The 25509-nt window shown below is 38.9% G+C and overlaps 1 protein-coding gene across 4 annotated transcripts in view; it reads right to left on the bottom strand.

The window, feature by feature from the left end:
* Positions 1-7711: 7711 nt before the first annotated feature.
* PTDSS1 (phosphatidylserine synthase 1) overlaps positions 7712-25509 on the bottom strand; it is a 30734-nt gene continuing 12936 nt past the window's right edge. For 2 of the 4 annotated variants that reach the window (XM_017806444.1, XM_017806446.1), the window contains exons 6-13: positions 22936-23087; positions 20839-20980; positions 19803-19915; positions 18348-18413; positions 14264-14363; positions 13045-13113; positions 12464-12533; positions 7712-11181 (exon numbers count right to left, since the gene is read on the bottom strand). In XM_017806444.1, the coding sequence (XP_017661933.1) occupies positions 11069-11181; positions 12464-12533; positions 13045-13113; positions 14264-14363; positions 18348-18413; positions 19803-19915; positions 20839-20980; positions 22936-23087 (825 nt within the window). In that variant the 3' untranslated portion in view covers positions 7712-11068. The other 2 variants (XM_017806445.1, XM_017806447.1) reach the window with 2 other exon arrangements.

The raw sequence follows: 25509 nt of genomic DNA, 5'->3' as shown, positions 1-25509 counted from the left end.
GTGATGCATTTAGAAGGCTGGCACAGCTACACACCTGCTATCAGCAGTGGAGGATCCTTTGGAGGCCACCTCAACTCCAAAGGATGATTAAACCATGTACAACCTCCCCTGCTCTTTGAAGGGACCTACTGAATGTTATTGACTGTCAAGGAAGCCTACAGGGACTCTGCACCTAATAAAGGCTCTTCTGTCAATTGTCTCAAGTGGAGATGAATCCAGGCATCCCATCCTGCTGCTAGAAGGGGAGAGGCTGGCTGCCTGTGTGTGGGAAAGTGATATGGCTGCTGAGGGAGAGGAATGAAAAGTAATTGTTAGGGGAGCAGAACAGAGGCTGAACCAGACTGTCACCAGAACACCTCCGTCACCTGCTGAAAGCGGAAGCCTTGTGGGGTCACATTAGGTGGAAGGATAGAGATGAGCCAGGAACCCTGCTCAGAGACAAAAGCTGTACTTTAATTCCTTTTTCTTTTCATTTTAAAATGACTGGGATTGTCCCATCAAGTTCAAAAAGTAATTAATCCTTGATGAAAGATCTCTGACATATCAAGGCAGAGGAGTAGGGCTGATGGAAGCAAATTCCAGGATCTGGACAGGTTCAAGAACCTGGCACAAAGACACGTGACATCATCTCCTTAATTCTTGCTATAACAAAACAGGGAAAACAGCATGATGCAAAGGAGATCAGCTCACTTAGCAATTACAATAAATGCAAAACCAAAACCATGAGAGCCTTAAGGTCCTGCTGTTAAGTAGCAGGACTGTACCAAATCATCCACTTCTACAAATTACAGTTTCTTCATGCAAGAAGGCAATGCATGCCTGGGCACACAAACTCACAGCAAACCACTTTCTCTGGAGTCATTCATTAAAAAAAGAAAAAAGTGGTGGTCAGATTCCTACCTCATCCCAGCTTTGGACTCCGCAGACATCAGGGTCTTCAGAGAGACAACTGATGTTTCAATGCTTGGTGCTCCAAGGGATCTATAGCAGTGTATTTCCAAGTCAGCAGTTGCTTGGAAATACTGTGGTTATTTGGCATGGAGCCATGACCCACGCCAGTTTTAATAGCCAGCAGCACACAAGGACTACTCATAGCCATCTCCATAACCAAGCTAAGGAGAATGAAATCTGAAAGATTTGCTTTTGAAAGGGACACAGGAGGAGTGTGCTATCAGCTAATCACAGCAGCTTTTCTCAGAAAGGTCCTCTGGAAAATTGCTAGTGTTCAGGTGTCAGATAAGCAAGAATCAAGTGATGGTGACTGTGGATGCCCAAATAAGGACAATCTGGCAGTAAGCTGAGAGACAAAACTGATTTGGGCTCATGAGAAACGGACACATCTGGGAAAGGCAAAATAACCTCATACCCCAAGAGAGATGTGGAGCATCTCAACAGAGAGTGCAGCTCTGCAGGGAGAATGGGTAGAGCACCTGCATGTGCCCAAAGAAGTATAAGGAGCCGTGAGATCCAAATAGTTTGTCTTGTTATTAATTTCAGAATAGTTCCAGCTGCTGGTTTTTTTTATGTACGTGGAGAACGAACAGTCTTTCAAAGGACTAAGTTTTCCCTTTGAAATCAGTTCCAACTCCAACACAGAACAAGAACCCCACTCACAACCTCTGGCTGCTGTCCCTTCTGCAGCCCTGGTTCAACCAGGACCATTGGACTTTGTGAAGTGTGAAGCAGGCAACATAGCCTGCCTGTTTCGTTCCCTTGGAAAGTCAAATGTACTGGACTAGAAGTGCTAACAAGAACAGCAGAGAGTCAATACTTTGATTCAGAACCATGGTGCCCCAGCATGCCTTTGAGATCCAAAGATCACAGAAACACAGAAGAGCTTGGGTTGGAAGGGATCTTAAAGAACACTCAATTCCAACCCCCCTGCCATGAGCAGGGACACCTTGCACTAGACCAGGTTGTTCAGGGCCCCATCCAATCTGGTTTTGAACACTTCCAGGGACTGGGCATCCACAGCTTTTCTGGGTGACCTGTTCCAGTGACTCACTACCCTCACACTAAAGAATTTCTTCCTAACATCTAATCTAAACCTGCCCTCCTTTAGTTTAAAATGATTCCCCCTCATCCTACCACTATCTGCTCATGTAAAAAGTTGCTCTTCCTCTTTTTTATAGGCCTCTTTCAGGTACTGGAAGGGTGCTATTAAGTCTCCCTGGAACCTCCTCTTCCCCAGGCTGAACAACTCCAGCTCTCTCAGCCTGTTTTCATAGAAGTGCTCATCCCTCTGATCATCTTTGTGGCCCTCCTCTGGACCCACTGCAACATACCATGTCTTTCCTATGCTGAGAACCCAGAGCTGGAGGCAGCACTCCAGGTAGGGTCTCACAAGGGCAGAATACAAGGGGCAGAATCACCTCCCTTGACCTGCTGGCTACGCTGTTTTTGATGCAGCCCGGGACACGTTTCGCCTTCTGGGCTGTGAGCGCACATTGCCAGCTCATGTCCAGCTTTTTGTCCACCAGAATCCCCAAGTCCTCCTCCGCAGGGCTGCTCTCAATTAGTTCTTCTCCCAGTCTGTATGCAAGATCTTCTACCTTGCCCTACCTGACCCACCTTTAGCAAACCCTACTTTTAAATCAACAGCCAAGGTATTGGTCATGAAAGCTCATTGGAAAAGGTAGGTAAATTGAAGTAAGCCAGAGAAACAGAATATATCACCTCCTGTTCCCTCTTGCATTATATTTTCATTTGTAAGGACTAAGAGATGTGGATAACATTCTTGGATTTACTACAGAAGCCCTTTCTTAGCAAATCCCATGGTAATTTCCTGCTAACAGCATGGGAACCAAAGGTCTGGGATTTTACTCTTCTCTTTGTCTTCAGCTTCCTGAGGAAATGTAGACAAGTGACTTACCCTTTGTCCCCATTTCTGTTCTTTAACATGAACTTACTGACTACTCCCCCAATCAAGTTTGCAATATCCTATGCATTGTTTCAAAGAAATTTCTCCAACAAGAAGAAAACTCTACAGCATGAAAGATCATTATTGGTAATCATGTTACCATCCCTGTGAGAAGCACCGGGACTGAATGAACAGCGTGTGCTGCTGAAACCTGAAGTCAACAAGTGAACATTTCACTCTGAGAGATATTTTGGGATGTTTCGAGAACATGTCACCAGGAAGTTGCATTCAGCTTTATCTGGTTTCTCCGCCCCAACCTCTATCCTACTATTCCAGATGCATTTTAAATGTGGGCAAAGGTAATGTGCAGATTTGGATTTGGGAGCCAAATATGGAGAAGTCAGCAAATGGGCAGAAATAAGAATATTTTAAAAGTTGTAAGCATCATTTTGCATCACCTACAACCCTCATAGTACATAAATAAGAAAAAACCCGAACCCTAAATGTCTTAGCTAATTTAATAAAAGGTCTTGGTTTTCTTCTAGGTTATTTATTTAATGGAAATATGTGCATTTTAGTGAAATTTTTCACTGTATTCTTTTTCCTCTCCATTAAATCCTGAAATCAGGTTGCAAAAAAACCCAACACAGGCTTATTTAGATTATTAGTGGCTACTCTATAGAGATCCAGACTGAGAAGAGCAAGGACACTGTTTCCTCCTGCAAGGAATAAGGGCTGCAATTTTTTTCTTTCAGCTGATCACATAAAAATTAAATGATTTTTTTTCCCTGAGCCAATAGTAACATGTTAGTGTTAACAGACAGAAATCATAGTAATTGGAACAAGTCGGATGCCCTGTTGAGGTCTGTGGCTAGTAGAATTTTCCAAATCTTTAGAAAAAACACTTAGTGGCTCTTAATGGAAAAACGGATATTCTTTGCAGATGGCATGAAGTTCTGAATGCTTGCTGATATATACTCTGAACCATCCAAAACTCTGAGCCACACAAAGATATGAGGCAATAACACTCTACACACAGTGGCTTCCCTGTCCCAAAGAGATTGGCAGGGATGAGGAACAGGCTCATCTGAGCAAGCAATAAGACTCACAACTTCATGGCTACAGCCAGAAACTGAAGCACTGGAGATTGTGCCCTGGTCCAGCTGAGTTCCTGAGAGCAAAAACCAAACCATCCTTTCAAACAGCAGTCACCCTGTCCCACCCCAATGCCCTACACAAAGGGCAGTGGGAATAGCAGGAAAGCCAGAAGAACCCTGCCCAGAGCTTCATCCCAAAAGTCCTCAAGGAGAAATTAGTGCTCCCTTCAAACGGGGAAAGTACCCAGACAACAAATTGGTAGTCCTTGTATGGTGGAAACTGAAATAGAAGTCTCTTGCCCTTGCTCTACAAAGACCAGAGCTATCATTTAACTAATTGAAAGTCTCCTCAAAGCTACTCATTCGATTTTATTATGCTTTGATTGTTCTGTAGCAAGTTTGACAACAAGGGCACTTTGCAGGCCTGTGTGTACAGCACGTGTAATTAAAGTCAACAGGACTTATGAAATCTTTAAAACTGAGCCAGGGTGGCTAAAGCCAGTCACCCCAAATTAGAAGCAATGTTTGAAAATCCAGGTCACGTTCTCTGTGGGTTTGTGTTACAGCATCCCCTAGGGGCTGCAACTGAGATTAATGCCTACTGATCCTGGACTTTACAGGGTACAGACAGACTTGGATGCTTCCAATGTCTAGATGCACAGTAATCTTTGTCACAGAGACTACAGTGAACCAGGCCTTGAGAATTTTGATGAGAAAGTTCATCTGGTAGATTTATATATATATATACAAACACACACAAGTATTTTATGTATTTTTTTAAGCAAGAACCACTGAAATACTGAACTGGAGGGCACAGCAATTGTAGAACATACTTGGATCACAGCCATAGGAATGCTACTGCTGTAAATTCCCCTACTCTAAAAACATTAAATAAGCCATCCAGTTATTTCATGATCATCAGCAAACTGAGATCCTCAAAAACGAAGAAAATTAAGCCCATGTGTATCCTTAGTATAGTCTGGCAATTACATTGTTGCTGATTATAGGAATCTAATGTTTACAATTTGCATTCTTTCCCACATTTTCTTTTTTTTCTGCATTGAAGTAAAAACTCACTTGGTCTTACCATAGTATAATTTAGACTATTGAGGGCAGGACTACTCCTCTGTGAGAGAAACAAAATCCAAGGATGAGACCAATTCTGGACTTTCGTTGAGAGATGATGGAAACACAAGAAGATACAGTCCAAATTAAAGACACAGGAAGGAGCTGGAAATAAAAATTGATATCCAAAATTTCAAAAGTCCTTTGAGATAACCATGACTTGGACTCATCTTTAGAGTATGAGGGAACTTGATGAATTTTCCTGAGCAGTTCTCCAAAGTGAACAGAGAGGTGAAAAACACACTACAGACTTGTGCAGAATCTGCTCTTCATGATGTTCTGGAAATGTACAGTAAACTGTATATTGCCAAAAGCAACAGCGGGTCTAGAATTGTCCAGAAACAAGAATAATAAAATAAAAAGTACTTTCTCCAGACCCAAACTGGGTTTCTAGAGCCAGCCTTGTTGTTTATACATAGAACTCTCACATACAGGCAGGTCATTAGCTTGACTGGTACCATATAAAATGTAAGCAAGCCTGAAAACCTACTCACTATCTTCACACTGTCAATGGTAAGCTCTCTGGTCCCAGATGTGCTCAGAAGTCTGAAAGGTGTATCACTTACTCCAAAAAAACCTGGGAGCAGCAGAGCTTGATTATCGACTGGCTTCAGAAGGGGCTCGTGCACATGAAACCAGCACAGGGGAAGGCACCTCAGGTGCACCTGCAGTCACAGACACAGCTCTGCTAGATGAGTGAGCAGGCATAAAGATAACAGACCATGCAGCTTGTTGGGCATAAGCCACGAGTCTGGTTGTTTTTGTGCTTTTCAGCCCAGTGTATGAAGAGCTTGTGTTTTTTCAGTTCCACTTTCTTTAAGTAACGATGTACATCCCCAATTCCTGACCAGCCATTCAAAAGCAAATGCAAAGTGAGTAAGGGGGGCAGGTGTTTGTTCAAAACACATTTCCACTTTAAGGGAACTACCTTAATTTGCTGAATTAGGACCCGGCCCTGACAGGGCTCCAGAAAACAGAACTATGTGGTATACATAAGGCAGCAGATCAGACCTGCAGGGAGAGGGAGCCAGAGTACTGCAGGAGGTATTTTGAGCATACAAGGCTTAAAAGCAGCTCAGAAACCTCTGGTTAAACCTAATCATGTAGTCCTTATAGCGCTCCAGCATATACCAGTGGGAACACAGTGGCACAGGAGAGTTCTTAGGCCTCTGCACATGTTAGTAGGATGTAGCTGAATGTGAGCAGACACCAAAGTAAGCATGGACACCAAAACCTACTTCAATCACTACGACGCCAGTTTTTGGCTCTGGCTTCCAGTCTGTGCCAAATCACATGATCTAAATAGCATGCAAGTTGTGTCACAGGGCAACCGAGCAGAAATTGAAGCCATCTGGCCCATTTGACCCTATCCTGACACTGCTCATTAGAGCTCCACCCACAACAGCAACTACCAAGACACACAACAAAGATTGATCCTTCAAATATAGTAGAGCCCAATGCTTACAAAGGAGCACATTTTTCAAGTGGAAGCAGAGGGGCAGGTATCAATCTCTTCACCCTCATGATCAGTGATAGGACTCAAGGAAATGGCATGAAGCTGAGTCAGGGGAGGTTTAGGTTGGATATCAGGAACAGAGGGTGGCTGGGCACTGGAACAGGTTCCCAGAGTAGTGGTTACAGAACCAAGCCTGACAAAGCTCAAGAGGTGTCTGGACAATACTCTCGGGCACATGGTGTGATTCTTGGGCCGTCCTGCACAGGACCAGGAGTTGGATTCGATCTTGATGGGTCCCTTCCAACTCAGTATATTCTATGACTCAATGTAGTAAGCAGTGTTCTGTGAGAGGGGTGGCTTTTAAAAATTGTTTAATCAGGTATTTTCCCACCCTTCAGAAGAGATTTACAAGCTGAACAATTGCCTCTTAGCTGTTTTTCCCAGGGAATGAACAAGGTTAAGTTCTCGCTCTTCCTGATTTTACTACAACCTCAGAATTTATGGGCTCTCTATACATCAGTATTCAAAAAGATAAGTCACGTTGAAGAAAAGCCCTTCCCAGAAAGGCAGAAAGTCCCAGTATTCAATGTCAGTATAGAGAAGGAACTGAGGAAGAAAGGGAAAGCTATGCTGCTTTACAGACTAGACAACAGGCTAGTGCCAACAGCAGAGGAGCAATCACCAGTTCACAATAGGTTTTAGGTATTAAAAAACTTGGAAATTGCTGTTGTGGAAACTGTGCTAGCAGTAAAAACCAAGGCAAAGTGTTTCTGAGACTCAATGACACCTTTATATTGGCAAAAGTTTACTTTCCACTAGCCTGTCTTACAGGTCCTTCTACAAGAGGTCTCATTTCATTTTTGAAGGTCTGCCATGAGATCATCTTGCAACTCAGCTCTCCCATGCAATAGTAAAACAAATCCAGAAAGAATAATTAAGACAAGAACTTACCCTGTATACTAGAAAGACTTCAGAAGGGGTAACATACCTGTTCATATTATCAGATCTGCTGCTCCAAAATAATAAATTACAGCAAAACTTTAGAGTTTACTGTAAGCTGCTCAAGAACCACTGCATTTGTCAGAATGCATTTACTTAGAATAAAACATAATGGCTTCTAAAAGCAGTATGTAATCATTTCCTATGCCTTATACGTACAGACAAACACACATATTGGTGACATGGGTTGATTTACTCAATTATTGCAAAATACAGTACTTTGCAATCAATACAGAGCAACTCTATTCAAAAACTACTAAATATGTGGCAATATCTGTATCCTCTTACGATAACAAAGTAAAAAATATTAAAATTTTAACAGCTGGAACATGAAATGATAATCTTCACAGCAGAGTAACAAAAGAACTGGTTGAAATCACACTCCAAACATTTAATTAGATGCGGTGTATGATCCACGCAGCAACTTTAATACTGGAATTCAGTACTCAAGGCTAGCTCTAGTTCACTGTACACCTGCACTTTAAAGCTTTCCATTTTTATTTAATCCACTACTTAAAGTTCTTGCCACTACCCTCTGCTTACACCACCCTGCCTTGAATTAGCCTCCCTTCAATGACTGACACTACTGATGGTCAGCCTCTGGAGAGCCAATTCAGATCTCTCCATAGCAGCAGGAGAGATCACTAGAGGACAGAGAAAGGAAAGAATGCCAGAAGCAGGAAAGTAGGAATGAGTGGCTGTGACAGAACAAGTAGTTGAAAACAGGACAGTGCATCCATGACTGCTACAAAATACTGTTTAAGCAGCAGAACTCATACATGGATGCTTGTTGCTAAACAGCTCAGTGATTTGTCATTACAGGTGTTACACACATACAGAATTCAGCAGCAGCACAGTAACTGATAAAATTGAGATCACTAATTTCACAGCAGTGATCAAAAGCACCTTTCTAATGCCTTCCAGTGCAAAGCTCACATCCAAAATGATGGGCTGAAAATACATTTGTCAGTCAGTGGAGGACTTGTGACAAGAACCGCTGATAGAGGAGACAAAGTGACATTTTCCAAGCAGCACTTGAATAGTTTACTTAAGTTTCACCTCTCCCTAGCCATCCCTCTTTTAAAATAAAAATAAAACAAAACAACAACAAACCCCCAAACCAAACCAACTAAAAAAAAAAAACCGAAACAAAAAACTCCCACAACCACGAAACCAAAAAAAACCAATCAAACACAAAAAAATTAAAGTAAAAAGACTTCATTGGAAATATCTTTAAAGGTGTTGTCAAACAACATTTCTTCAAGGCCAAGCTGTTACAACAGTATACGGAAGTCAGCTTCCAACAAGATGACACTTCATATTGATCTTTCCAATATTTTTAGGGTGCAGTTCAGCAGTGTGAGCACCAGGTCTGCATTTACAAAATATGCGTTTGTCCCCACAGGCAAGTAAATATGGTACTTCAGCATGTGCTTACACATGTAAGCTTTGTATACATAGTTGGTGTGTATACACCTTGCAAGTACAAAACAGGCTCTCACCTTTGAAAACCACAGTACTTAAAATATCTAAACCATTAGACTTCAAATCTCTTGCTTTGGTATTGAATCAATAGAAAATTTACAATGCCATTTTTCAGTCTTACACAGACTGAGTTATTAGCCAAGGAAATAAAAAAGTAACAAGTCTCAGTATCCAAAGAAATCTACAAATACATTCATCCATATGTAATACATTACGAACAGGAAGGCAATATGTGGAATTCTTATAGCATGAATGAAAACCATGTAGTTGTAGAAGAGCCCGAAAATCTTCCTTACATTTTTCCCATGTAACAGTTAATGTCACTGTAGCAATGATGATATTGCAGCTTCTACTGTGTTACTTCCCAAGTTGTACACTTATGTTTGATTGAAGAGCAGGGTGGGAAATGAAAGGCCTCTGAGGAGTTCAGCAGCAACACGTAAGTGCATTGAAAACATTGATAATCTACGGCACGTAGGAATTGATGGATTACAGAGGATACTTTTTTCTATTTACAGTATCATACACTTGTACAAACTCTCTGCTGCATCTTTTTTTTTTTAGTACTTAGCCTGTGGCAAATCACAGTAATATTATTCAAAGAAAAAGGAAATCTCATTTTCTTATAAAAATTAAGCAACTTAAGCTATCTACCCCTCTGAACACCTTGAATCCTAAAATTTAATTGGCACAAAAACATTTGGATAACTTAATACAGGAACTGATTGCTCATGATTGTTTACCTCTTGACTTAATAATTACATTCACTGCTGGAGATTTATCCACTGTCAGATGTCAGAATTAATACATTTAAAAAAAAACAAACAAGGCAACAGAACAACACCCAGACAAAAAGTAAACCTCACACAGCCCTCAGAAAAAAAAAACCAAAACTGCAAGAAAAAACAACTTTGCTGCTGGGTGTCTGATGCATGATAGGAAATACCAAAGCAATGGGGTATATCACAGTAACATCATGCTGCCTCTCAGACACCAAAGACTACAGCAAATCTTCACGTGTAATTATGGAGATGGTAAGCAACTCTGCTTCAGGGAAAGACTGCCTTATCACCAAGCTCAGCAGGGCATCTGAGCCTTCAAAGCAGTTTTGGTATCAGTCTGAAAACAATGGGATTTCTGGTTCCAGCTGAGATGGAGGCAAATTAGAAGGGAGTGGGAAGGACCACTGTACACAATGTGGCACAGCTGAGAAAATGACATATTTACACCTGAAAATGCAAAACACATTGCAGTAAAGGAGGAAAAACAATGAAATAACAGGACATCTGTCTCTGAGGACAGGAGGCATGTCCCTCTACTATGGAGCAGGTTTGTATATATGTATTTTAAAAATTCAAAAGAAATTGAGCATGTATCAATGAAGCAGGACAGTATAGAACAAAAAAACTGTCAGAAGATCAATGTCACATGATCTTCTGGACTCATTTTCCTTGCTGGTAAAACCCTGACACCAGGTCTAAAGAGCCTTTAAGCAAAAGCAAGCAGTACTAACTGTTGTATAGAACAAGTAACTGCTTTTACTAACTGTTGTATGGAGAAGTTTTGTTGTGAGACTCAGAAAGAAGGGCAGAGTTGCTTTTAGTCAAAGGATTGCATACTCTTGTAGAAAACAACAAATACAGTAAACCAAAACAAACAAACAAAAATCCAACCGTGACCATTATCAGTTTACTAACCTTTGTGTTTAAGTCCTCAACTAAGATATTAAAAATGCACTTGCAATATCTGAACGCAAAACAGGGTGTACCTACTATGACAAAAGCACACTTTTTTCCAGCATACCCTTCATGAGCTTTTGGTGCCACATGCTGAAGAAACTAGATTTATATCAGTGAATGGCAAGTGTCAGCAGGCAATTATCTGCACTACACTGGTGGCTCCATCTTCATCATCCTTTTCTTCCATTCTTCTTCATCCTATTTTAAACTTTTTAATTTAAAAATCCACCTTCCATTTGGCAATTCAGAGCCAGGTCTGATCTTCATGACCTCTGGTCACACTGTAAGATGTCTTTAGAGACCACTCTTATTTCTTGCCAACTCCATTTGATAGTTTTGATTTGGAGTGCCGATTCCTCCTTCTAGATGAGTGGCTTTCACTATTGACTGAATGTTTTGGTGGACTATTGTCAGCACCTGCTGAGAAATAAATATTTTTTTATTATATATAGTTGACATTGTCAGGTTCTTGTCTGAAAGACAGTAAGGCTTTTGAGAGCTACAGTGTTTACAACAGTATGGATTATTTCAGGCTAAACTGGTTGATACTTGTACTCCATCTAGTGGCCTATATTTTTTTTTTAAAAAGCAATTCTCAAGACTCCTGTAAAATTCTTCCTCCACCAAAAAAAAATAAAATCAGAAGTTTGCTATAGCAAAATATAGTGGTGAAATATTTTCCATTTAAAATCACATCAATAATTAAACTTCCACATTTTTCTTAGTGGCAGGTACTACTATTAGAAATTAAGAACTACGTGAACGAGGTCACAGATCCTTGCAAGAGTACATTTCAGGTTTTCATATGACAGGCCATGTTTGACACTGAGAAAACAGAAGGGACCAAAAGAAGAAATGACGACAAAATGTGAAAGAGGCTTAAGTGTGTAATTCAGAGGTCAGAGAAAAAGACTTGCTTGGCCAGATTTCTCCAGCATACATACACGGGAAAAACATTTTGAGTGCAAGTAATTTTTCTCCAAAATATAAAAGTCCATACATCTACTTAACTGAGAATAAACATCCAGAAAAATCACGTATGAAATATAAAGAAGCTCTGCTGTAGGTGCTTTGCAAGCATGTGATAAATAAGAAATATTTTTAACGATACAAACATTTGGAGCATAAACTCTGACAGAGACAACTTCCAGGTGTGAATAAGCATGACCACGCTAAAGAGCCAATGGAGGAGGCAGATAACTGACCTCTAGCATAGGGAAAAGAAGTCAAAAGGAGGCTGCCTTTGCTTAGTACAGAGAAAGCTGTTTATGACCATTAGCACTGCACTGACTAGGCAAGTGTCAGTAAGAACACAAGCTCCTGGGCACATTCTTGACTGTTTCTTAACAAGCAGAAATAAAAGCACAATTCACATTAATATGTTTCAAATAAAACACAAAATGTTCAGAGAGAAAACCTGTCCAAAACAGTTATGAAATGCATAATGCCCAAAACATACAAGAATGACCTGGAGTAACAGCAGAAAAATTCAGTTGATTCATTAAAAAATAAATACTTTTCCAAGAGTTAGAATAAAAAAGGCAGTAAAGCAAAATAGCTTTGCAGATGATTTATCCACATAGCTCCTGCAGGGATATTAAATAAGTCCAGCTGTTTGCTAGCTAAGTTTCTCAAGCCTCATTTTCTAGTGTTGAGCCTTAATGTTACCATTTCAAGAATAGAGCTACAAAAGTGCCAATACCTGTGGTGAATTTAGAATGAAGCCAGGAAGCATCTGGACTGTATGGACTGTCTTCACTTTCTGACAAGGTCTGCAAAATCAAGGACACGTCATTGGGATGCTGGTGATTCTTGTGATCAGTATTGGACTTGTAAACTTAAACTGTGGCAGAAGTCCTCATAAAGCATTCATACAGTACTTAAGAGTTTTCCCTTCCTAGTTAGAAGGTACAACATAAATGATACAATAAGAACTCACCACTTGCCACGTGATATGTTGTGTAACCAAGTATTCTTAATATTCCCCTAGCATTCCACCTGTACAATGGGAACATTAGCTAACCATTCATCCTTGAACGCTTTGCTAAAATTACAGCCTCATTTTGAGCAACTAAGAGGACAGCATTCTTTAGAAACCACAGTGTAATTTGGGATCTGTCCAAGGCCTGCTGAATTCAGAGCTCTTTCTATTGACTTCAGTTAGACTCTGGACCATCCCCCCTCATCCCCATTTATACTAGCTCTGGTAAAGAATTCTAATATCTAGGAGCTTTGCAGTTTTAACTGTTATAAAACAAAACCAGGTTTCTTTAATTTAAGTACCTTTTCTCGGTGGCCGTAGTACTCTGCGTACCAAACCATGCCATACAGACAAAGGAAAGTTGTAAAGGCCTAAACAAGGGAGGAGAAGAAAAAAATAATAATCTGTAAAACTTTTTCAAAATTTCTTGCTGGTTCAAGGTCTCAGAGTCCCTGGAGATTTCACATTTAGATTTCATGCTCTGTTTCTCCCTGTATCTTTTGTCAGATGAGTAGAGACTCGTGCTTTAACTTCAAGGTACCCATGGATTCTACCACCATGGGGTATGCAGACCAATTCTCAACGGGAGCATGAAAATACATACAGATCACCCACAGTGCCAGCACGGTTTCTGTCCACAACCTGACAAAAGGAGTCAGTAGGCACTTGTACTTATGTTATCAAGAACAACCAGTCTAGGAGAAAAACGAGTTCTCCTTCTCCCTGCCCCATACTTCAGGCTAGGCTGCATGTTTGTTTTTGTGGTGCTCTGATCCAGGAAACAATGCAATACTTTTCTCTTCTGAAGCTTCAGGAATAAAATTAACACACTAAATAAGAGAACAATAAGTTCTGACTCCCCATCACCTGTTCAAACTGTGTTCCCAACTAGAAGGGAGAAGTATTTATCTGTCAGCCCATTATAAATGCCTTATTCTTCACTGACCATGAAAAATGCGTTTGGCATCAGAGTTACAAGTCTGGCAAGGCAAACACCCATTTACTGTTATAAAATGGGCATTTCATGCTGCATTTGCAGTAATCACACTGAAGTACAGAAAGTTACAGGCTGAGTGTGAATGATTTGCCTAATAGAGCACGGTTGTTTATGTAGTTGTAAGACTTCAGTGTGACACAACACACATTACTTATTAGCACTATCCATTAACTCCTGTTCACTTCCAACAGGCACTACAGCAAGCACCACCAAAGTTAGGCTCAGTCAAATTGACACCTTCTCTCGTTAGGATAAAGCACCCTAAAACTAGTGTTTTTTTCATTGTCAAGCACCAGTAAAGTCGCTATACTTTGCTATTTATAGATACAAGAAAATAAGTTATTCTAGTCCCTTCAAAGTGAGCTCTAAGCAATCTAGCATTTGCTTTTCCTAGGACGTGTACAAAGCTCTTTACCAGCATTTCCCCACAATGATCCCCTGCTGCCAATGTTCCAGAGGAAGCTATTTAGATGCTTTCAATGCTTTTCTCATGCTTTAGGTTTCACATGAGAAATCTCACTTACCACACAGAGAAGCCAAAACACAACATAAAGTATTTGTGTTTTGGAAAAAAGATCTTGTCCAAACTTTATACACACAATAGCTTCAAGGAAAGCAATAGCCCTGTGGATAAATGAAAAAGGGGGGAGAGTGGTTACAAACACTAAGGATTTAACTCACGTGATCACAACCCAAATCCCAGACTGTCAGCCCTAAACAAGCACTACCCTCTAGTGAGCACACACCTCCCTGACACCACCATTAACTGAAATTCTTTGAGAAATTTCTTTTTCTTTCTATACTTTTTTCAGCATAAACAGCACACACAAAGTGGTAGTTTACTGTTCCGTGGGGCTCCAGGGAACAAGCAGGAGTGTGTGCCAATAGGAGAGAATTTTTGTTTGTACCTACCACTATGCTTCAGCTCTCATCAGATATAAATTTCTTTTCTATGCTGAACAACCAACAGACTCCCTTGTTGGATGAACCAGAATATGCTTTGTGTATTTCTCTACTGGATGTAAATTTACTACAATTCTAAACTGTATACTTTGCTTGCCTCACATGGATTTTAATGAGAAAATTCATAAGAAACAGCATTTCAAATTCTTTGAGAATTCACGCATTTGCTATGTTCATCTGTAAACTCAGGTCCACACTACAGCATCAGAGGATTTGGGGGAGAATTGCGAGAGGAAAAAAAAATTCAGTTTTTACTTTCCTCTCTGACAATGAAAGAATCAAAAAAGTGTCTCCATCTCTCTCCCTGCCACCACTCCTTTTCAGGTTCAAAGCTATGGAGGCTTGTCCACCACTTGGCATGGAACATGGGGTTATGAATCCAAAGCTTCCATCCCCTGCCATGGAAATACATTTAGTTTGTATAGGTCCTGAATACAAAATCAGATATGTTTAACAAATACAAGAGTAGAAACATGACTGGTGCAGCAGAAGTGTAGAAAAATTACTTGTCTTAATCTGAAGCAAATTATGAAAACCACTATTAAATTCATAGAAGTTTAATACTTGTTCAACAGAGACTTCAAGGTTGTACACATGAGCAATGCACGAAAACTCCTCCTGTGCAGACACACTTAACATCATGTGAAGTGTTCCAGTCTGCCAAGCTTGATACTGCAGGACATATTTCCTATCAGCACTCTCCAAAACCAGGGAGTTCCCAAAAATGGCACTACTACCTGTCCAAGAAGACCCAGTTTCCTCTGATCAAAGAAGGAGGAAAGACATGTGCTTGACTAAACCACTGGTATTGCAGACATGATCCTGGTGCACATAATAAATGACAGCTTTCTCTGTACTATTTAATGTGACTTGCAGCATGACGAGTGGGGCCAAAACTTACAACTGTGGAAGTAACACCCAACTGATTAATACTAAAAATTAATGAGGTGCATTTTACTAAAAAATTGAGACCAGTGTTACTCTGCTGGGTTATCAACTATTTTTCTTTCTTGGTTTTATATTATTCTTACTGATTCAGCTGCAGAGTAAAAAAATCATTAAACCATACTACAGCAGTAGGAACAGAAAGACCATCATCAGAAAAATAGTGTGGAACAAAGGAAACAAACATGGAGTTGCAATATACTCAAAGGTATAAACAAAACAATAGACTACTTTCAATAACAACTCAAAAAACAACACAGCTGTTTGTCTGGCATTTATACCTTCTTTCGGTTATTCCCGTCAAGAATACTTGAGTTAAGCACACTGTACAATAGGACAACTATTACAGTTTATGAAGTGGTAAAACAAAAGACAGAAGAATGCTAACAGTGAAAGGTGTTAGTGTCCTGCTGAAGGGTGATAAGACTACTCATTAGAACTAAAGACAGTAAGTTTTTATTCAATCAAAATGGTCTTGCAACATCCTAACAGATATTCCTTTTTGGAAGGCTCCATCTTAATGAAAATGGTGCAATTCCAGTGGGGCTGTTGCATTGACCTTCTTCATACCTTACATTGCTTATCAAGAGTGATGCTTTAGTATATGTCAAGTTGAAAAGAAACAGTTTTGTGCTAATGAAAGGCACTAAATTTAATTATTTCCATGGTTAGGCTGTTAAGAATTCCATTTCTGCCTTTAGAAGTGTGTCTTGGTCACCACATATACAAATATTCTATATATTTGCTTTGAATTGCTTCAGAAATTATATTCCAGATAATTAAATTACTGGGAAATTATTACAGAAGCAAGCAGTATCAAGGAGAATACTTATTCCACACACATTTCCCACTAGTAGATCAGACTGTAGGTGAATATTCTATTGTGGTTCTTATGTGATCGTACAGACATGTTTTTGGGCATCTGTGTATTGACATATATGACATTAATGTGTTCAGTGAGAGCTTTGAACTGAGGATGATGGTTTCTGTAATCCTTAACAACTTTTCAGAGCCAGAAGGCAAACATTCAACATTGTATCTCCCTTCAGTTTACAAAAGAATATGTTTACATTCTTTCCTTTGGATGAAATAGAAGTTCATCTTCCTTTCTTTTTAATGAAGAACTTGAAAATTCTTCCCCCAGGATGATAACATTGTTTAAAATGTGTCTTCTATAAGACTCTAAAATTACCATATATAGTTGAGAAAATGTCCTTTCCCACATAAACATCTCAATTTCTAAATAATTTAAATACATAATTCAGTGCCCTCTGTATTCAAATGCATATCTGCAAAATATTAATACAGTTGATCAGTAACTGCTAAGATACTCATACACAAACAGAGAAATTCTAATGGTATATTAAGTAGTCATATTAATTGTGTGATTAATTAGTTATCTTCAGTACTAAATCTGAACAAGAACAGAATTACTACCTTTTCTATGTCCATTGGATGTTACAGTCATGAGTTGAAGACAGTTGATCACATTCTATGATCCATCCACGAATCATAGAATCATAGAATCATCAAGGTTGGAAGAGACCTTTAAGATCATCCAGTCCAACCATCAATGAAGAAGGAAGGTGATAAATCAGTGAAAGAGGTGATTATTTAAGGCCAGACAAGCCCAAGGAGATATGGTATGGTCTCCAGAGTACATTTAAAACAAGACTAGAAATTCCTTCCATTACATTGCAGCAAGTTGTGCTCTGAACTCAATTAAATGTTGAGAAAGGGGCACTCTTTAGACTGCTGTAGCGCACATGGAAACACACCTTCCAGCCTAACACTGTTCCTAAAACTAACATCCCTAAGACTAACAGTAAAGGCAAGATAAGTTTGCCAAAGCACTGTTTCTAAATTAGATATGAGTATTTTATGGCTCACTGAAACGCTATTCCAATTTAAAACAGTAATAGACTCTTCTATAAAACGTGAAAATCGTTCAGACAACTCTAGAAGTAAGATATACACTAATCCTGACAAAGAGAATGAAATGGCTGTTTTCAATCAAAATAATTACCATCAGAAATTACCTTCTTGAATAGTTTCTTAATTTTTCTTTTTTCTTTAAGATATGATTTAGGATCTTTCCAAGTCCTAAATCAAAAGGGACACTACTACTTTGCTTGTTTACTAGAAGCTTTTACAATGCTTCAGGTTTTCAGAACGGTTTAGTCAAGCCATCTAGTGAAGGAAGTTCTCACCAGAAGCAATCATGCAAACTCTTCACTTAAAAATCTACTCCAAGAGACAAAGAGATTGTAGCCAAGGTAACCATTGCTCATAACACCATTCCATAGAAATAGTTGGTAACTGTGGTTTCTTTCACTGTCTTCTGCTGTGATTCTGCTGACTGCAGCAATGCCCACTTTGACAGCCTGGGAAACATTACTCTTACAACCAGCTGTAGAGGCAAAAGCTTTATCCTTCTCACCTGACTGAGAATATGGGTAGCAAGGCCAATGCTACTCTGAAGGAGCTCCTAGCTTTATCCAGTCTTCCTTCTGTTCTTCTCCTTACTCATTCCATCACTTTCCATGTTCTACCTCCAAATTCATAATTTTCCTTTCCTCTGAACTTGCAAAATTAAAACCAACACAAGACAAGGACTGTCTTCATGGAAAGCCTGTTCCTGTGCTGGACCCATACTTAGCTCTTATCCAAGTGCTCCAAGAATGCAGCAAGAACACTTACCCGAACACCCAGCACTGAGTTCCCACCCTCTTGCACTGTGTATCTGTGAGGTACGCATAGTATTGCCTGAGGAGGGAAGCAAGAAAATTCTTCAGTACAGTTGAAAGTCACAGAGTCATTACACTTAGAAAACAACTTTATGTTACAGATGTATCTATACTGAAAATGAAGTGCTGATGGTTAAATTCACATGCAATCATTTTGGATGTCTACCAGATGGCTTCATTTCCAGTGGGACAGATTATCACACAGATCAAATAGCTTGAAACAACGCAGAAAATAACCCTGAGACTGAGGACTGGGAAAGTCCCCAAACTAGTAGGCTAACAAAGCAACAAATTTGTCTCCTGCTTCTCCAGCGAATTTCCAGTTCTTATGGGCAAAGCGCAACAGCTTTGAAAGAATTAGAGAATCCTCCACTTTATCCACAGTTTGTCTTTATTAACAACTGCATTTTCTTGAAAAATGTGGGTTTAAGTCTTGAAAGAAACTGAATATGGCTATTCTATATCCTATTTGAGTGGTCTAACCATCGGCATATTTTCCTCTCAAAACCACTAGAATTTCTCACTATTTTGAAAACAGTCAGGGGACCATTCTGCCCTATTCTTTATGATCTAGAATTTTAAGACTTTATAGAGAGGAATTACAAAGAAGTGGAACCAAAGTTCCTTTTCCCAGTCTCCGATTTCCACTGACAGATCGAGAAGACAAGTCTTATTATTCCAACAATACAAGGATTGCTAAAGAATAAAGACTTCCACAGGTGTGCAAGTGCCATAAAAAAACCCTCAAAAGTGCACCTATGTGACAGCTCACAGGATGTTTAATGTGACTCTCTGCCTGTAACTTCAGATTTGTGTGCATTCTGTCTACTGCCAACTATGGCATGGGAAAAGGAGAGAAGGTACTCTGCTAATAACATGAAATCACATGCATGACTAAAAGCAGATTAGTGTTTCTATACAGCTGTTAATGCTGCATATATACTGTTTTGTTCTCACAATATGCTACTGCTCTCTTTCCTTATAACACGCTAATATTTCCTGTAGACAGACACAGTAAGGAGCTGTTAGAAAAACAAATAACTCTATTTATCCTCATCTACACTTTCGTGAGCACCTGACTCATTAACTTGGATACTTTCACAAGCAGTTCTCAAGGACAACATATGCAGCTATCTCACAAAACAGGGAGATGTCGTGAAATAGAAGATGGAACAGATTAGTTCTGTATCCCTATGGCAACGCAATTGTTTATATACATTTTAACTCAGTTTACTTGTGAGAAAATACATTTTTTTGAAAAATATGATTGTTTTGCTTTTCATGGTAGCAAAAGCATAAATTTCTTGAAGTGTGCCATACTTATTCACAAACTCTATGCAGTTCTTGGATGCCTAGAAGTTAAACTACTTTAAAATGAAGAAAAAAACCACTTCATCAAAAAAATTACCTTACAGTGGGTGCTGTAATGATTCCTATGAAGAGAATTCTCCCCCAGCTTAAAGGGTGGCTTGCTTGGAACACAAAGATATGTTTCAAAAAGAATGTGTTCAACTCAGTCAGCTAGGGAAAAAAAAGGTGGTTAATAGTGTCCAACTTACATGACTCCTAATGAATTACTACAGAAAATGTGCAAAGATTAATGTAGAAACTAAAACATGGAAGGAAAACTATTTATGCTCTACTATAACCCTGCTGGTTAGACTGAACATTTCAAGAGTCTAAGACTCCTGCTCTAGGACAAGCAAGGAATATACAAGTAAAACAAATAACTCTGCCCTAGACACCTCTACGAAAGTATTTGCTATCTTTCCAGAAACAAATTAAGGGACCAGACACTCATTCACACTGCAGAGGTCTTGAAAACTTTCATATCCTAAATCGGGTATGAATGACAAAGGCAATTTTGGGAGAGAAGCAGAAGAGATCACACATTAAAAAAAATTTTTAAAATCTCCTTTTAAAAACTAAATTAGCAAAGTAAAAAAAAAAAAATTAAAAAAGTTTTAGTTTTATTTTCATGATGAAGTACCAAAGCAGTTGGGACATGTTACAGCGTCAAGGCCAGTATCCTGAGCATCACTGATCCATTCAGCAGTCAATGGGAAAGTAAAAAAAAAACCACCAAAACCACCACCCCAAACAAAACAAACAACCAAAAAATCCCCCAATCAACACAACAAAACCAAAATAAATTAAAAATCCACCATCTCAAGCCCCCACTGTCTAGCAGTTTTTAAATCTGTATCAGTTGGGAAGAGCAATCTGATGGCCTGTATTGGGTTCTTCCATAGGTTCTGCAATTACACTCATGAACTATTGTGAAACTTCTCTGAGCAATATCCTGACCAATTGTGTATTATCAGTTCATTTAATTGTGTATTTCAATGACAGACCTACATTGCATTAGAATATTTTCTAGTCTAACATAGCCAACAAGTAACTGAGCTGATGGCAGCTTTGAGGCCACAGAATTTATTTCTTACCTGCCAAATGATCATGAAAAGATAGATTCCAGCCACTCTCTGAAATGATGACTTTGGGTCAAACCAGCGGACATAGGTCCAGCTGGCTGGGGTGAACTGCAGTACAGCTCTTTTGATTTTCCCTGTGGTTGTGTGAATGTCCCTAGAAAAAAAGAATGGCTGGAGTAAATACAAGGAATATGCAAGGGGAAAAAAAGCAACAGCCGTGTTACTGATGTTTTGGAACAACTGCACTTTTTTGATGGACAGCAGAGACCTTCACAGACACAACTATGTACAAGGGTGAATTAAGGAACTACCTACTAAGCATTTCAGTCAGGGTGCTATTCTGCTATAAAAACCCACCCTTCTCTATCCTCAGTCACTAACAAACTACAAAACATTTATCATCCTCTCCACAAAGGAAAGATACAAAGATTGAAATTCTGCAACCCCCTTGGAAAATCTAGAGGATATTTCTTCCTAGTCTATGCTGCCACTACTGTTATCCCAAAGACTCCTTGTGCTAGAGCTCGCTGACAACAATCCTTCAAGAATCTGTCAGATTCATTATTCATCCATTGTATAAAGGGCTGGCTCCACACGTTTAAAAATTCTGATACAGATTTTACTACACTTCCAGTACATATAGCCCCTGCTGTTCTGATATGAGATGCATGTGGACCTCCTGGAGAGGTGCAATAGCACTGTTAAAAGCTAGAAATCTATTAAATTCCAATTTGAAAGGGGATTTTAATGGAGGCTCATCTGACATATGTATTACTGGTTGGTTCTTGCTTTTGATAACATTGATTCAGATGAGCAACAGCATCCAAAGGACAGGGAATCTAACAAAAACTCAGAGCTTCTTTTTATGAAGGAAGACTAATAGGGCTAGAAGTCAGTTTTCACCCTGTTATCTCTCTGGCCCTTCTGAAAAAAAAAGAGACTCAGATTTGATATTTCTGATATTTGTGTTCTTTTAGGCTAGAGAGACCTTGGGTGAGAGAATATCTTCTAAATTTTAAGATCTATATTTATTCAATGAAAAAAAGAGAAAAATAAATTAAAAGGGCCGAAGCAAAAGCTTCTAATTTTATGCAGCACTTTCATATTAAAGATAAAAAAATCTACTCATGCATTTAAAAGAATGTGAGGAAAAATCATTCCACAAAGACAGTGAAGACTAGTTGTGCCATAGATATTCTGCTGTTTAAACTTTCAGTGAACTCTAAAAACAGAAGGATCATGGACTCTAATGGAAATGAAGGAAAACTGAATTGAGACTAAAGGCTGGATGGTGCTTAGAGCAATTAACAAATTTGTGAGCAAGAAAAGAAATCGGTACAGAAATTCACATGGCGTACAAATTTGGAAGTCAAGATTTGAGCTCGTTTTCCATCTCTCAGGCAATTCATTGTACTCAATCTGTTTCATCTATACCACTGCTAATGTGCAGATAACCATGCTTGCTACCAACTGGCTGGGAAGAAGGCTGGAGAGATGTTAAAAACTATGGAAGAAACCATGTGGACAGCTAGGAACTGACACTTACTAGGTCACAATCTGTTGCCCTTTTACACAACAAATACCTCTTTATTTTGCAATTACTCCATTTATTTCAGAGGGTCAGCAATGGGGTAAGGCAATTCACAGAATAGGTACAATCAGCCTCTTCTACAATTACAACTAGTGCTGACAGATTGCCACACTAATGCATCCTCAAGCTGAGCCCAAATCTAGTTTAAAAAATGTATAATGAGAAAACAAGTACAATTTGTTTTGCTCCCTGCCTTCCTCAAAGTACAAAATTAACTGAAAACACAAATAGCTTTACTACATTATATTTTCCATTGGCATCAATGCTTGGAAGTTAGGACTGCAAAGGAAAATTATATATACAGTCATATTTACAAATATATGCTGTACAGTATCATGATGAGATTGATATTTAACATTTAAAATAAAATTACAGCCTTGTTAGCACAGGTAGATTGCGTGCTATTTCTATACTACGTGTATTTTACTTAAGCAAAGAAGGTGGTCTATTTCCCAAGGAAACAAATTTAACATTATAACATCGAACATAATGTTTACCAAGCTTTAATTTAGACCTACTTGAAGCTTGCCCAGTGATAGGTCCTCATCTCCAAGAAACGACAAACTACCATGCCCAACCAGATGCCACCCCCGTTACAAAGCAGGATGTCCAAAATGACTTGATCCCACCAGCATTCAGCAAAATTAGGCAGAAGGTGCATGAAGAAGAGCTACAGAATACAGCAAAGAGATTCTGGGTGAGGAACAGCACAGAATTCATATAAATTCACTTTTTAAGTACACATTCAAAAATCAGCTTTTCAGTACACAGAATACTTCAATGGCATAAGCCACAACCACTGAAATCTGACAGACATCTTTCCTTTAACTTCAGAAGGCCTTGGACAGAACCACACAAGATATCAGAGGTTTCCTTCTCACGGTTTCCTGTTGGGGCTATGCTGTATATAAGGATATCATGCAGCTCTTGGCCTCTCAAAGATGATACACAGAACCTTCATAGAAATGCGTGAAACAAGCAGAACTACTGCATTTCTTGGAGGAAATAAGGTGGTTTGTGCTTTAAAAGTAAGTTGAAAAGAATCTTTGTTTTACTTCTGCTAAATAGTTTCAAGAAGTATGTTTTCTAAACCAGCAACAGCGGTAAGTGGAATGGATGCACTTGTAACAACAGTCAGTACTTAAGCATGTTGGTGTTCAGGACTAAATACTTGTTCTTTTTCAAAACCCTATCTTTCATTTATTATTTTCATCTAAATTTAGTGACTCTAAAAGATAAGGAGTTCACCAACAATTCAGACTCTACAAGCTTTGCTGCTAGACTCGATCCAGATTGTGTCAAGAATTTAAGAGGACGTTCCACTCTGCCTTCCTGCTTGGTCTCTGCTAAGCACTATAACAATGAAGGCACTTTTATGATGAAGATACTGGAAAACAGGCCAGAAAAAAACATTATTAGACTGAAGAGCTGACACCACCTGAATGTATCAAAACATATCCCATGCCTTCAAGATTTCCTCTGGAAAGTGCGCAAATCATTTACCTCTGGAGCAATCCGCTCCTTTCAGAATACTCAACTGAAAATCACTATGAGGCATTAGTAAGGCAATTAAATGTACTTAGAGATACATTTGGTGACTTTACATTACTGATGGAGTGAGGGGAACAACCGGCCAGAGTTAAAATAAGATATAAATATAATTTACCAAGAACTAGAAATGGATTCAGTTGCTTTCCTTTAAGAGAAAATAATTGTACACTCTATTTTATGAAAAAAATTGCTGCAACAAAAAAAAATATTAGAAAATTTTAGCTATAGACTGGAAATCAAGACAGCCATGTGTTAAGCAGTCTCTTTGGAACACTCAAGGAGATACATAGCAAATTAAAGTATATTCTTACCTCCACAGAAACAGTACAACTTTTGTCAGTCAGTGCACACAGACTCTTTCCGTGGAAGATTACTGATATGATTTTATAATAAAGTATCTTTTACTAACAGATGTATAAATAAAATATTGAAAAAGTCAGATGCGGGAAAAGGAACAAGAAGAATGTTTTCTGTATAGAGCAAGAACGAATACTGATCCATTTATAGCACATTACAGTGACTATTATTGGCAATGACAGCTCCTTAGAAAACTCTTGCAAAAGCATATCAAAATCACTTGTTTTACGTTGACAAGGTTATATGAATTTCAACCTGGAAAAAAGAAAACTTGAATTTCTCTTCAGGACCCAAGCAATATAATGTTGTTCATTTCCTGCTGAAGTTTCCCTTTCATGTTTTTAACTAATTTAACCTAAAAGGGACAATAGGCTACAAATCTCAGTCTACGATAACCCAACCAAAACCACCAGAAATTACAGAATGTAAGGCAGCAAAGCCCAGAGCATGGGTGTTAGCCAGATCACCTCTAAGGTGTTAGATGCTTTCTCAGAATGAGAGACCAAGGTCTGCCTGCATCCCAACTTTAATCCTACAGTATGGAGCATGAGCCAAGTTTCCCATTTCAGAATGGGGAGTCAGCTGTAATCCATAAATGCTAATAGGAGATGCACAGCTAAATCCCTATGTAATTGCCCTGACAACTTCTGTAGGTTTCAAATTACTCTCCTGAATTGTCTAATTCATCAAAAATCCATTTGAGTGGTGATAACATATCCATATGTTGAACCTTATCCAACACACTGTCTGTTCCAATAATCTGCCTTTCAACAAGGGGAAGACACTCCATGTGGTGTGTCGACAACACACAACACTCGATGGTTGTGTGATGATCAAATGCACAATAACAGCACAAGTGAAACAAATCCAAATACATTCTTTTCCAGAGCGAAAATATGAATATAATAACTAGAAAAATTATTTTTTTGCAGATGGGTACTTGTGAAATCCCAATCTTAAGTGATTTCAAAATAACTTAGAAAATGGCATACCCTTCAATGCCACAGAACAAAAACATGTTTTGAAGAGGAACTCATGGCAGCAGTATTTTGAAACCCAGAAGTTTAATTTTAGACAAATAAATCCTTATGTTTCTGAATTATAAAAGCTTTGTCAGATGAGGCAAGCATTCTCAAGACGGCAAGCTTTACAGAAAACTGATTTTAAAGACTAAATTCAGGTGT

The sequence above is a fragment of the Lepidothrix coronata genome, unplaced genomic scaffold, assembly GCF_001604755.1.
Source record: "Lepidothrix coronata isolate B3197 unplaced genomic scaffold, Lepidothrix_coronata-1.0 Scaffold15, whole genome shotgun sequence".
Lineage (NCBI taxonomy): Eukaryota > Metazoa > Chordata > Aves > Passeriformes > Pipridae > Lepidothrix > Lepidothrix coronata.
Note: the sequence above shows the minus strand (reverse complement) of the source record. Positions and strands in the feature narration are given on the sequence as shown.